General features: G+C 42.5%; 2 protein-coding genes across 7 annotated transcripts; both read right to left on the minus strand.

Annotated features, from left to right (window-relative positions):
* Positions 1-81: 81 nt before the first annotated feature.
* LOC127762247 (cyclin-B1-1) lies at positions 82-3,159 on the minus strand. 3 transcript variants are annotated; one of them, XM_052286694.1, is made up of 9 exons: positions 2,807-3,159; positions 2,332-2,446; positions 2,152-2,242; positions 1,836-2,057; positions 1,603-1,728; positions 1,252-1,500; positions 991-1,164; positions 707-885; positions 82-609 (listed from the first exon to the last, which is right to left on the minus strand). In XM_052286694.1, exons 1-9 carry the CDS (start codon positions 2,859-2,861, stop codon positions 474-476), a joined length of 1,347 nt encoding a protein of 448 aa, XP_052142654.1. In that variant the 5' UTR covers positions 2,862-3,159; the 3' UTR covers positions 82-473. The 3 variants fall into 3 exon arrangements, with proteins under 3 accessions (XP_052142654.1, XP_052142663.1, XP_052142647.1); XM_052286703.1 differs by having other exon boundaries at positions 1,309-1,500; positions 1,836-2,060; XM_052286687.1 differs by having other exon boundaries at positions 1,836-2,060.
* A 927-nt stretch (positions 3,160-4,086) lies between these two features.
* Positions 4,087-10,763, minus strand: LOC127762210 (stomatal closure-related actin-binding protein 1-like). 4 transcript variants are annotated; one of them, XM_052286642.1, is made up of 13 exons: positions 10,358-10,763; positions 9,518-9,815; positions 8,823-8,951; positions 8,266-8,358; positions 7,870-8,010; positions 7,618-7,686; positions 7,202-7,285; positions 6,935-7,112; positions 6,629-6,745; positions 5,878-5,936; positions 5,470-5,604; positions 4,677-4,826; positions 4,087-4,556 (listed from the first exon to the last, which is right to left on the minus strand). In XM_052286642.1, exons 2-13 carry the CDS (start codon positions 9,797-9,799, stop codon positions 4,512-4,514), a joined length of 1,482 nt encoding a protein of 493 aa, XP_052142602.1. In that variant the 5' UTR covers positions 9,800-9,815; positions 10,358-10,763; the 3' UTR covers positions 4,087-4,511. The 4 variants fall into 4 exon arrangements, with proteins under 4 accessions (XP_052142602.1, XP_052142612.1, XP_052142594.1 ...); XM_052286652.1 differs by having other exon boundaries at positions 9,518-9,819; XM_052286634.1 differs by having other exon boundaries at positions 10,355-10,763.
* Positions 10,764-12,529: the final 1,766 nt, after the last annotated feature.

Here is a 12,529-nt window from a genome sequence, read left to right on the forward strand (position 1 = left end):
AAACTGCTACTGTCAGGCACCAAGAATATGATAGTAAACCTTCGATTGGCAAACATCACAGACACAAGTTTCTTGATTACCAGTGGCTATAACCTTCTTCAAGAGACTACAGATGCAAACCATATCTCCATGGTGATTACCAGTTTTTTTAGGTTGCCAGAGCTATTAAAACATTTCCAGGAGTATGGGATCGATTCAAGACACGAGATTGTTGTATGCAAACATGTAATTCGATCATCATTCATACTTATCAAGGACCGTTATTGATAAGATTCAGATGACAGTTTATATACACCAAGGTGTATTATCACATAAAGGCCAAATCCTGGCCATTAGAAGTCATAGCAAGCGTGTCAAGATTCCAAACTTTCTTGACTCCAAAACAAGCAAACGCCTAATGAATGTCAGACTCGCCTTCCATTGCACTCTAAACCAAATAAGCAAACGAAATACGAGACAAAGCTAATCTCCATTTATTTGCAGAGTTCCACTGCTGGTGAGCGAAGTGCCACTCCTCCAAGCTGCTCACTGGAATACTTCTTGTACACAACCCTCAGCTTGCTCTCAGGGGCAGTAGAGTGTGAGGTAACAAGAAGCTTTGCAGAGTCCCTGAAATCATCGCAGAAAAATAAAGTTCAGTATATCTGCTCAATGGAGAATTTCAGTGATGCTAGTTAAACAAGTCATCGAGTCATGTAGTGCTTACAATAGCTGTGACTCGGTAAATCCAGTGTGGTGCTTGAGAGTGTCAGTCCATAGAGGGCTCTTCTTCAGGGTGAGCCTGGCTGCATAGACAGCAGAGGCAGCAACCTTGGAAGGCAGGGATGCCACCAGCCCGTACTGCATCAGTGCCAATTCAGCGAAGAAGAAGGCCATGTGCTCCATCTGCATTCACCAAAAGAAATTTTGATTACACGCTCAAACTTGTTGCTTAGCAATGAAATATAATCCGATGGTAAACAGAAACAAACAGAAGCCATGGCTCTTTACCTCCTTGTCACTTTTGTTATCTGCAGACGCCCCCGCCTTCAGATAGCGCATAATGAAGACATATGCTGTAGGAACGGTGAGATTCCACTGAAGCTTATTCAGAATCCCCTTCTCCATTGCAAGAATCTGTTCCCTAGTGTATGCACTATCTGATATCAAGATGAAGTCGTTCACCTGCAAATACATAGACAGAGATCCAATCAGAACAAATCCCTGCTAGAAATGGGCAGTGCAGAGCAAAGGGGCTAAAAATGTTGCTACCTCTGGGGCCCAAATCTCCTCGTACTTGCAAGCTATTAGCATGGCAGAGACACCTACCAGCTGCAGCTCCCTCCGCTGCACTTGCTGCATCGAGAGGTACCGGTCGATGACATACATGGAGAGGTATAGGGTCTCTGGCATGAGCTCAAACTTGTGATGCACTTCAATTATCCAGTCTGCCAGGATGGCCCTCATCTTGGAATTGATCTCCACCTGGGTGTCGATGTAATCACACGGGCGGCACTCGTTCTGCAGCAAGGCCAGGAAAGATTGCACCTTTCAGTGACCAAGCACATACAGCATTTGCGTAGGCATCGAAGAAGGATCAAGCAGAGAGAGCGACTCAGTTACCTCAGCGACCTTGTAGAACTTGTAGATATCCTCAATGTAGTCCACCACAGCCAGCTCATTGTCACAGTCGAGCTTGTCAATGTCCTTAATCACTTCTCGAGGTTTGTCAGTGATTCCACAGGCAACCTGGCATTAGCATGGAGTAAATACAGGTTAAGAACTTAAGATAACCTGTCAGTGATTGGTATGCAGAATTTTTTTTTTCTTTTTGAAATTTTCAGTGGATAACCCACCTTTGATCGTGCAGTGAGCACGGAGGTGAGGGTGTTGATGACCTTCTTCCTCGAGCACTTGCGGACAGAGCTGGCGCTGCCCTCCGACTGCTGCCTCATGCTCTGGTCAGAATCAGAGCTGATCTCGATGACATGCTCGGGCGGAGGAGGCGCGGGCTTGACAGGCGCCTTCCTGGCCTGCCTCTGCGCAGGCCTCGCCACGGCAGCAGGTGCAACTGCACTCTGCTGCAGACCCAATAGTTTCAGTAAGGTTCAGATTCAGATGCTTCAAGAATCAAGACAAAGAATGAAAGAAGGATTTGGTTGGCCGATGTACCTTGTTTGCCGCAGCATTTGCCTGCGCGTTCTTCAGCAGTTGGGCACCAAAGTTGGCGGTGCGGCCGGCCGGCGCCTGCTGCAGAGGCTTGCTGTTTACAAGAACACAAGTGAAGGTTTCAGAGAAAGAGCAGAAGAAATTATGACAGCGTGAGGCTAAGCGATTGGTCGTATCACGTACCCTTCCGGTAGGCGGACGTTCATGACGTTGCCGATCTCGCCAAGGGCTCGCCGGTTCTTCGCGTCGGGCCTGCCGGCCACGACGGCCTTCTGCTTTCCCAGAGCGGCAACATTGCCTGAAATTGAGCAGGAGACAGACGCTATGAGAATTTCGCGATTTTGAGAAGTCGGACTGAACAACACCACCAAATAGGGATCAAATTGGAATCTTTTCTTCAGAAATCCAATCAAAAAGCAGGTAAATGAAATAATAAGAACAAGAACAAAGATCAACTGCTGGAGCTGGACAACGAACCGATGAGTACCAAGTTTGGGGGGAAGAGAAGCCTACCCAAAGATAAGGCAACTCGTGTAAAAAAAAAAACCCCAATCTTGGGACAGGATCCGAACAGGAAACTAACGAGGAACACGACAAGAACTCGAATCCGCGCAGCCGCCAAAGCCCCAAAGATCTGAGACACGCTGTTTTCGCTCACCTCTGTTCTGCGGCGGCTGCGGAGCGGCAGCGACGTTCTGGCTGCGTGTCGCCATCTCCCCTTCCTCCTCCTCCTCGCCCTGGCCGAAGATCCCGGAGATCACCGAGGCGAAGAACGAGTGCAGCCGCGCCGCCCGCGACCCCTCTTCCCCGCCGTCGAGCGCTGCAGCCACCGCGGCTCCGGCGAGCTCTGGAGCAGCACCAGCAGCAAACAATCCCCTTCCTCCTCCTCCTCTTGCCCAATCAATCAATCAAATCAACCAATCGGCGTCGGCGTGCGGCGTGTGATTGATGCGTGGTGGTATACAGTTCTTGGAGGCGGCGCGTGGAGGAGGGGCGAGATATAGCGAGCTAGGGCAGGGCGCGTCCTCTGTGTCGGGTGGCGTTGCCTTTTTTACGTGGAGCGGAGGGGGAGCGGCCGCTCCAACGGTCGGGAGGGCTTCGAATCGCAACGGTCAGGAAGCGGAGCATCGGACGGCTATGATTGGCCGCGGCTGCCACGCGAAACTAGCCGTTAGGTGTAGGTATGGGTATGGATTGAGCCCATCGAGCTGGAAAAGCCTTCCATTTTAGTGGAGTTGCCATTAACAACACAATACTATGTACTCGTACGTAGTAGGCTGGAAGTTTCATTTTCATTCGAGTTTTCTTTTTATTAACATATACAGACCTGCTTGGAATTTACTGACGATGAAAAATCATAAGAGAAAAAGGTTGATTTGAGCGAGCATGTGTCATACAGGGCACTGTGCAAACTTCCCAGGAGATGAAAGTGAGCTTGAGCTCAACTTTGGGCAAGAAAAGCATCTCCAAAATAAAAGAGAGAACACTTTGAGCGAGAAGAGTGGAGCAGCAATTTCTGATGGAATTAAGCAAAAGCCTTATTTACACCCACGAGGAAGTACACCGCATACAAGAGTATACTGTACACTGCTGAGAATTTTGCTGAGAGCATGAGAGAGGCATGTGAATATGTGGTCCAAATTGTGCACTGACAAAAGGCCAGTACAGCTAGCTTTGGATTGAAGATTAGTGTATCTCAAGACTTGAATTGACTTGCATGTGACTATGACAGTGGACAGACGTCTCGGGGAGGATACGGAGTACATCAGTGCATACTCCTATGCAGTAGTACTACTGAAAATGTGGGTGAACAGAATAAAACGGTCAAACTGGAAATTAGGACGATTTTACAGGGGTTTATCAGAATGCCTCATATACAGCATTAGTTCAACAGGACAAGGTTTTCAGTAGGGGTGAATTCTCCATGAGGCAAACAAATGACTCCATTAGAAGAATTACTGTGGCAAAACGCCCTATTAAAATCACTTGCCAGATAACACAATAGTTGATCCTTTGAATACAACACAATCACCACTGACTTCGTGCGACCAGTTACGCACCATAGATGGAAGTGATTATATGTACATTTCTTGATTATTCAAGGGAAGCTCCTTCTAAGCAAACTATCACTTTTCGAACGTTAATAGATATAATGCTCAAGAATAATCATCATTTTGCACAGCATGTTTGACGAACACCACAAACAGCTGCTGGCAGGCAAATAAAAAGAATTGCCTTGAGAATGTATGCTGAAAGAGGAAAGCCTAGTGTACAACCTCTACTCTCGAAAACACAAACTGACACAGTACACAATTCACAGCCTACATGTATACTCCTGCTGTCACACCGTGAACACTGTAAATTCAGCTACCAGCATGAACTTCATCACCTGGACCAGTGAGCGTAATCTGCATTGAGCAAACAAAAGGGTATAAAATAACTTGCTTCCTAACATCAAGTGAATGAAACGGATTCTTGACCACATTATCATTAGAAACAAAATGCAATTTTAAGGCAAAAGCACTTACATTGCAATTTGAGGCAAATTTACGAGCAAGCATGATTGCTGCGTTCCTATCCCTGTCCGTTTCAAAAGCTAAGGTGTAGGACAGGCCTTTCCTTGCCTGCCAGAAAACTGCCGTAGCTGCAGCATTACCCCCACCACGGCTCCCACACAACTGAAGATTGACCATGGAAAACATAAGTTACAAAAAAATACTCTTAGAATGCAGACTTGCAGAAATGCTTGGACTGGAATGTTTTTGTTCTCTATCAGCTTCAGCAAGTCTAACAAAATCCTATGCGGCTATGCACATCTTTTCATGAAAAAAGATGTGATTCATAGCATGCACCATAAAAAAACAGAGCCCTGAGAACAAGATTGGATAAATTCTGCAAACTTCTTTTCTATTTTTGTTGTTCCTGAAAGTTTCATATTCCTAATTTCTTTAGTGATAGCTGGTATATCCAAATGTGTAGAAAACTCAACTGAAGTGCATACGCCTCAATGGCTTAGTCTATATTTTGACGCCCTTGTGGTAACAACTATGGCACCATTAAATGACCTGGTCCAGGGACACCTCAATAAGGCCTTAGGGTCCTTAGCCCAATCAGGACCATGAGATATGGAATATTGGAACCCTTGCTTGTTCTAAAAATACGATTGGAAGCTCTAGAGGGGAAACCAATATTCTCAATATTCTTATAGAATAAACAAGAAAAAGTGTAGACATATTTTAAGGAGGACTGTATAACATCAAACAGCAGTTCAAAGAACACAACATAGTTGAGAAATGAACAGAATTTAAACTACACGCGTACCTTCATTGTGGTCGAGTATGACTCTCTTGCTTTTGTAGACCATCCTTTTCGAAGCTTTATTCTCATTTTTCCGATATGAAATGCATGGACAGAGTTCGATGAGTAATCATTCCCATTCATTTGGGTGACAACCACCTACAAGGAAACACGGAAGCAAACCACACTGATTTTTCCACAAATAACAAATTCAAAGCTTGACAATATTCATGTCAACTACAATCAAACTCAGGCTGCAGTTTCACTTCAGTCTTAAGTACTTTGGGTGGGTGGGGGGGAGGGGGGGCTGATTGGAGTTTGGACATTGTGCCAAGATCCCCCACATCCAAATAAAAATGGTGATTGTGGATTTAGCAAAATTAGAGAGGTGGCTTCTTAAATTAGTATAAGACACAGGAGAAGAATCCATACATTAAACTCCACATCTGCTCTTTTCATTAGAGACTCCACATAACGTTCCAGTCCGGCAGCTGTTCAAAAAGTATGTCAAAGTCAGCTATTTAAGTGCAACTTTGGTGAAACCACGAGCTTGTATTCCCTCAATTCCTTAATATATCTGATATCTCATTGTTTTTCGGATGGTGTGTGTGCTCTAGTCCATAATTATAAACAACACTGGAAATAGGTAAAGGGATGGATGGATATACCACGAAAAAAGATGATAAAAGGTCATCTCAAAACTGTAGAATGAGGTATTTGGGAACACAATTTGAGTGCTCTAAAGATGTGTATTTGAAAAAGGAGGGAAAATCGAATGTCCTGCTGCACTTCTATTGTAGAAAAAAAAAACGGGGGCTTTTGCCCTGAGAAAGCATGTGCCATATGGCAGAATGCATCATGGGGCTAATCCATATGATATGATAGGATAAACCATGCATTACTTACACAGTTAAGCAATTAAAGTATTATGCCACAATATATGAAAATAGATACTCCATACTATGGCATTAAGCTTAGTTCTACTTTTAACTTCCAAAGTTCGAAACAAATATCAAGAACATGTAGACAAAAAAGAAATGTGAAATAAGCTACAGAAAATATTGCAAGAGAAATGGACAGTTTAAATACTTCTGAAAGAAACGCAACTGTGCATATCAATCTACCTGATAAAATAAATAGGATCACCATTAGAAATTTTAAGAGAGCAGTGGGAAGGCCTAACCAGGATTTATAGGTCCCATTGTTTGTATCGTAACTTTCTCTGCACTCAAAACTATCTCTGCCTGTAACAGTCGGCCAACATCAAATGGTTCTGGAGCATATGTAGGTTTTGTTGCTCCTGCAGAAAGCGATCTCAACATCTTTAGTATATGGTAATAAGTGAGAAGAAAACAATGATGTACAGTTTTTACATGACTGCATAATAAGCAAAAAGATATTACTGCAATGATTGCTTTGCAAATGAATGATATTAAAATGAATTTAGGAGAACCCACTAGCTCCATGTAATGTTGATCTGATAACATACCCAATATAAGATTTCTATTGCCTCCAGAAATTACACGGTACCATTGAGTTGGACAGCTGCTGATGTCTGGAGCATCATCAAATCGAGGGATAATACAAAACTGTGATCCAAGGATATCAGAACCTTCAAGATCATAGAGGTCAGAGCTATCTTCTTCTAGCCTCTTGATCATTGCAAGCTGGACATGAAAAGAAAAAGGATGGCTATAACTCAACAACACTAAAAACAAGAAAACACAAATAATACAAACCATGTCAAAAGAATTACCTCTTTCATTAGCTGATTGCAAAGCTGATTTTTCTCTGCAATGAGAGTTCGCAGTGCCTTAAGCTCAAATTCCATGTCCATTACCTGTGATGTTTTTTTCATGGCCATTATTAATCAGGGTATGTGAATATAAGCAAATCACCATGAGCTGCTCTATTCATTACTAGCTTTATGAAAGAATAGACACTGCAGATTTATTTTTTTAAAAAAAAGTGTTAAAAAAAATCAAATAACATAGCATAAGAAAGGGCATGAAATTTTTATAGAACTTAAGACATTGAGGAAGACGGTCTCTATTTGAACTCACTGGAGGAAAGAGAAGAAAAGGGTTAATTAACATTAAAGATCTAGAGAAATACACAAAAAAGAAACTGCTATTCCATAAATTAAACATGAGAATTGATAGTGAAACAAACCTTGCTTGGCTGGTGTAGCATTTTTATTCTTCTGGCCTCACGGACCTCTTTCCTGAGTCCCTCTATCTCCTGGCCAGGAAAAAAAGGTACACAATAAATGTGGCAGCAACTCAAAGCACAAGGGTAACAATCATACAATAGTCACTTGTCAGAATGTGAATCACTCAGGAGCACGGTACATGAAATTTACTACAAAACAAGTTCACAAAAAGGATACAGAAATATCCATGTTCGTTAATATTGAGAAAGCACCTCCTTTTCCCTGCTACTTGATGCTGCATCATGCTCCTGCAATCCTTTCTCGACTATAGCAATTGCAGTTCTGGCCTTCTCAATTTCCGCTAATGCAAGAGCTCTTTCCTCCTCTGCCACCTTCCGGGCATCTTCAGTAGCCTAAGACACAGAAGAAAACAGTAGCATTATTACTAACCAAACAATGGAACCATACTTTTAACTTGATACACACATTAACAGTTAAGACAAATATCATATCCACCCTTGACCATTTAATGTGGCGATATTATAAGGAAAAGAATAGTATTTATCTTTATGAGGCCGGACATGTCATATTGGCTTTCAGGCTTCCAGGTTTGGTACATTACACAATCTAACTAGGTCACAGATAGCTAATTAGATCATTAAGAATACCTGCTTGAGGAAGCTAGCTAACTTCTTTACTTCAGCCTTTTCATATATTAACTCCCCTTCTCTTTGGGTCAGCTGGACTGCTAATGCTTCCACCTGATAGTGCACAATTCGTCATAATCACATCATGTTTTCCAAACTAAAGTAGTGTTGACAAAGGACAAAACTGTTAAAGCTCCGCACAACTGGAAGACAGGAAGAGAATGAGTAACTTCCATGGGATTATACACTATAATAAGAAATATAAAAACCAATATTCAAAAGATCACTTCCCTTTGGAACATTACATTAAGCTACTTCCAAATTTAGGTCATTTGCAGGAGTTCAATGTAATGTTTACAGTGTAAACACAGATAACTGCAGTGAACTAGTAATGTTGGCACTTGGCAAGATTTTCAGGTACTGCAAATAAATGTTTCCAAGCTTTACTAAACTTTTTCATATGTTTTTTCAAGGGCATTCAGGAAAAAAAATCAATTTGGCTCTTTTAGGTCTAATAATTAACAACAAGCGCAACGGTTTAAGAAAGTTCTCCCAGAAGTCAAGTTAGAGAGTTTAACCAGTGAAATAGCTTCATCAGCATCGTCTCTATTTCTACCAGCCACACGGCCTTTCAGAGTGTCTAAAACATCTCTAAGCTTCTTCAGAAGAACCTGCCTGTCCAACGAAGCTGCTTCTCGGCGCTTAGCCTGAAATGTGAAACAAGTAGTCCCAACATGAAATTTCATTGCAAAAGGAGTTACATGAAGTAGAATGTGCCTAGTTAGAATAAAAAGTTTCTAGTAGGCAAGGAAAGACGTTAATTATGGGCCACACGCCATGGAAACACCTCTTATATCTTCCCCTGTCATTCAACACCTTCTAAGCAATTTACTGTTTTGGGAAATGGATTGATAAGCCTTAGTAGTTTATTTCTCTTTAACTGATTGGCAATGCACCTGCCTGCTTTGAAAAAAGAAATGGTCTGGTGGAAGCAACTGAGCAAAGGTGGCAGGAATTTCAGAAAGCTAACAGATAATGCTGAACATAGACTGATTCTGTCCATTATTGTGACTCAATAAAAATCAATAGTTTTCTCTATCTAGTTGTAAATCTGTATAAAACATTATGAGGATATATTAATTGGCACTTGATGTATACAGTAAAACTTGTTGAAGACAATCGCAGGAATTTTGGACGTTGGATTAAACTGCTACTACATATTATTGGTAAGAATTAATAAAGGCAAAGTGAAGTACAGAACTGAGTAAAATACCTCTTCAGACAGTTTTGAGGCACCTGATAGACCCTTCTCAAACTTCTCCTTCAGGTCACGCACTGAAAGCCGCCTTCGCTGCTCTAGCAGCTGTGCTGTTTCCTTCGCAACGATCTCCTTCAAAGGTACAGCCTCATGTATCTCTTCTGGATCAATGATTTGGTTGTTTGGCCCAATCTTGTAGTCTGGAAAATGGCCCTTGGGGAAGTTAACATCAGAGGATACCATAGCAAGTGCCTCCTTCTGCATGCCTTCTCCAGAGTCATGGATGACCCTTGTCATTTGAAGTACTCCGATCCTAACTTGACCAAGAACATCTATTTTTAGTGTTCGACAAAACTACAATGGTGTTTGCATATGTGAGTTGATAATAAATTTTCTCTGCAATCAAACTTATAGTTCATACAAGTCATGGCCATAAAAAAACAAGATGCGTCAAAGGTCTACCTTTTCAAATCCAAAAATCATTTAAATTCACGCAGATTTTTATTTGGTACGTCTCGGATTTCACAAGCCCATCCCAACAACTTTAGCCATGAAATTTTGTGAAACAGTAGCAAAGCCAAATTGCTAAAACAGTAGTATAGAGCATCGATTCAAACTAACCACAACTAAACCACACTCATGTATCAGAGGTAGTCTATAAACGAGGGACATGGTGGTGGTTCAGTTGGGTGTAATAAATTCACATACACACAAAAAAAAGGATGAGTTGGATTAATTAGCAGGGTGCAGATCCACCCACAACGAACTGGACTGCTCGCAGAAACGAAGAAACACACCACCCACCAGGTAAAAGAAAAGAACAAAAATTCAAACAGCCTAGGGATTCCTTACCACCCAGGTGCGCGAGGCGGCGGGTTCCCGAGGTCGGCGGTGCGGGGGCTCCTTGCGGGGGCCGGCGGCGCGAAGCGGAGGTGTGCGGCGGCTCTCGAGGCGATCGGCTAGGCCGGCGGAGGCGCTAGGAAAGCCGAAGGAAGAAGGGAATCACTGCAAGCCCCCGATGGATCCCCCCACTCCACCGCCACGCCAAGTCCACTCCACCAGAACGAACCGGCGGAGCGGAGGGGGGGCGCGCACGAGAGAACCTCCTAGGCTTCAAGGCGGCAGGCTGGCGGCCGGGCGGTCGCCTGTGGTGGATGAACGGAGGAGGAGGCTACTGCCGGCGAGGGGACGGAGGAGGCCACGCGAGGTGGTTTTGGAATGAAGAAGAAGAAGAAGAAAAAAAAAAGTTGATGAGAGAGTAAAGCAAAGCAAGTAGCTGGAGACTTTTTTTTTCCTCTCTTTTTCTTTTTATTTTGTTTTTTTTTATTTTGCTGGAGACTTCGCGTCTGGCCGGTGCAGGGCGGCGACGGCGGCGAGTTCGCTTGTGGCTAATGCATCGAGACATCGACACGTTTTGGACGCGTTTAGTGTATTTTTATTTTCCATTTTTGATAGTCGCTGCTAATAGCACAGTGATACAGTATGAAGTATGAACCCGTCCTTTAGTTTTTCTTTCCTTTTTTCTGTGTGTTAGGCTGTGTTCCGGAGGAAGCCCTCCTCTCCCGCACGTAACTAACTTGGTATTAGCTAATTTTTTTAAAAAATAGATTAATATAATTTTTTTAAAACAATTTTTATATAGAATTTTTTAAAAAATATGTATCATTTAGCAGATTAAAAAAGGGTGTACGTGAAAAAGAGATAAGTTAGAATAATGAAAAAAAAAAGAAAAGCAGCGTGCTTTAGCTGTGGTAGTACTACTAGCTAATTGTCCACTACTAACAGTATGAAACGGTCCTTTTATCTTTTTTGTCACCTGGTATTTCCCACCTCAATTAACAGTAACAATTATAGCATGAAAATGGTCCTGGCTTTTACGGTAAGACCTTGTTTAGTTTTTTCCAAACTTCCAACTTTTTCATCACATCAAAACTTTTCTACACACATAAAATTTTAACTTTTTCATCACATCGTTCCAATTTCAACAAAACTTCCAATTTTAGCGTGACCTAAACACACCCTAAGAGCAGGTACAATAGCAAACTATAGCCAGCTACAAAAATATTTTAATGAGATAAAAGATAAGAGAGAAGAGCAACGGGTTACAGATCTGTAGCCAGCTGCAGCACGGACTTCAAGACGCAAAGCGTGTATGACAGGTAGGACCATATACTTAATATTATAGTAAGCAATTATTGTATGAATTGACTATTATATTGGCTATAAATAAAATGGAGCTAGTAGTTGGCTATACTATTAACCTTCTCTAAGAGCAGGTATAATAGGAGGCTATAAGCCAGCTGCAAACATATTTTAAGGAGATAAATAAAAAGAGAGAGGAGCAGCGGGCTACAGATTTGTAGCCAGCTGTAACATGGACTCCAAGACACAGTGTGTGTATGACAAATGGAACCAGATATTAATAGTGTAGTATACATTATATGAATAAGCTATTAGATTGGCTATAGTTGAATTGAAGCTAGTAGTTGGCTGTCCTATTAAACTTGCTCTAAAAGGACGATCCAAATCGCTATTCAGAAACGAACCTTTAAAGACCGGTAATAAATGGCTCACCAAACTGGCCAGTTGATCCGGCTAGGGCGATCCATTCAACCGCCTGGACAGTGACCGATTAGGGAGAACGAGGCACAGTATCCGACTCGGATGATCAGATCAGTCTTTCACTTGTGTGTTTAGCCCCCTTTCTGTTTTAGCACTGCTACGCCTCCTATCCGATCCGATTTTCTGGGCCTCGTCAACATCTTGCTGGATGGTTTGATTCGGTCACGGACACGGATGCGAGAGACAGCATAATTTGAGCCAATCAATCTGCGTATCCAAGTGTGCCTGATGGATAGCTGATGACCATCGTCTGATTCGTCTCTCTCTCTCTCTCTCTCTAACTAACGGACAACGGGCCAGCATGTGTGCGTGTTGGCTTGTCAGCGTCACAAGTTTTGGCCAGGGTTAAGTGCTCATCAGAAAGGGGGAAATAGAAAAGGTGTTGATTGGGTTGCAGTTGTAGAG

The sequence above is a fragment of the Oryza glaberrima genome, chromosome 1, assembly GCF_000147395.1.
Source record: "Oryza glaberrima chromosome 1, OglaRS2, whole genome shotgun sequence".
Classification (NCBI taxonomy): domain Eukaryota; kingdom Viridiplantae; phylum Streptophyta; class Magnoliopsida; order Poales; family Poaceae; genus Oryza; species Oryza glaberrima.

What these genes read in the sequence shown, in the direction of transcription:
- LOC127762247 (XM_052286687.1), bottom strand. Translation starts at nt 2,861, where the DNA reads ATGGCGACACGCAGCCAGAACGTCGCTGCCGCTCCGCAGCCGCCGCAG. An exon ending in AACGTCCGCCTACCGGAAGG is followed by an intron (nt 2,243 to 2,331) that starts GTACGTGATACG and finishes TCTTGTAAACAG; the next exon opens with CAAGCCTCTGCAGCAGGCGC. An exon ending in TTTACCGAGTCACAGCTATT is followed by an intron (nt 610 to 706) that starts GTAAGCACTACA and finishes CGATGATTTCAG; the next exon opens with GGACTCTGCAAAGCTTCTTG.
- LOC127762210 (XM_052286642.1), bottom strand. Translation starts at nt 9,799, where the DNA reads ATGACAAGGGTCATCCATGACTCTGGAGAAGGCATGCAGAAGGAGGCA. An exon ending in CCTCAAAACTGTCTGAAGAG is followed by an intron (nt 8,952 to 9,517) that starts GTATTTTACTCA and finishes TTCACATTTCAG; the next exon opens with GCTAAGCGCCGAGAAGCAGC. An exon ending in TAGCTAGCTTCCTCAAGCAG is followed by an intron (nt 8,011 to 8,265) that starts GTATTCTTAATG and finishes TCTGTGTCTTAG; the next exon opens with GCTACTGAAGATGCCCGGAA.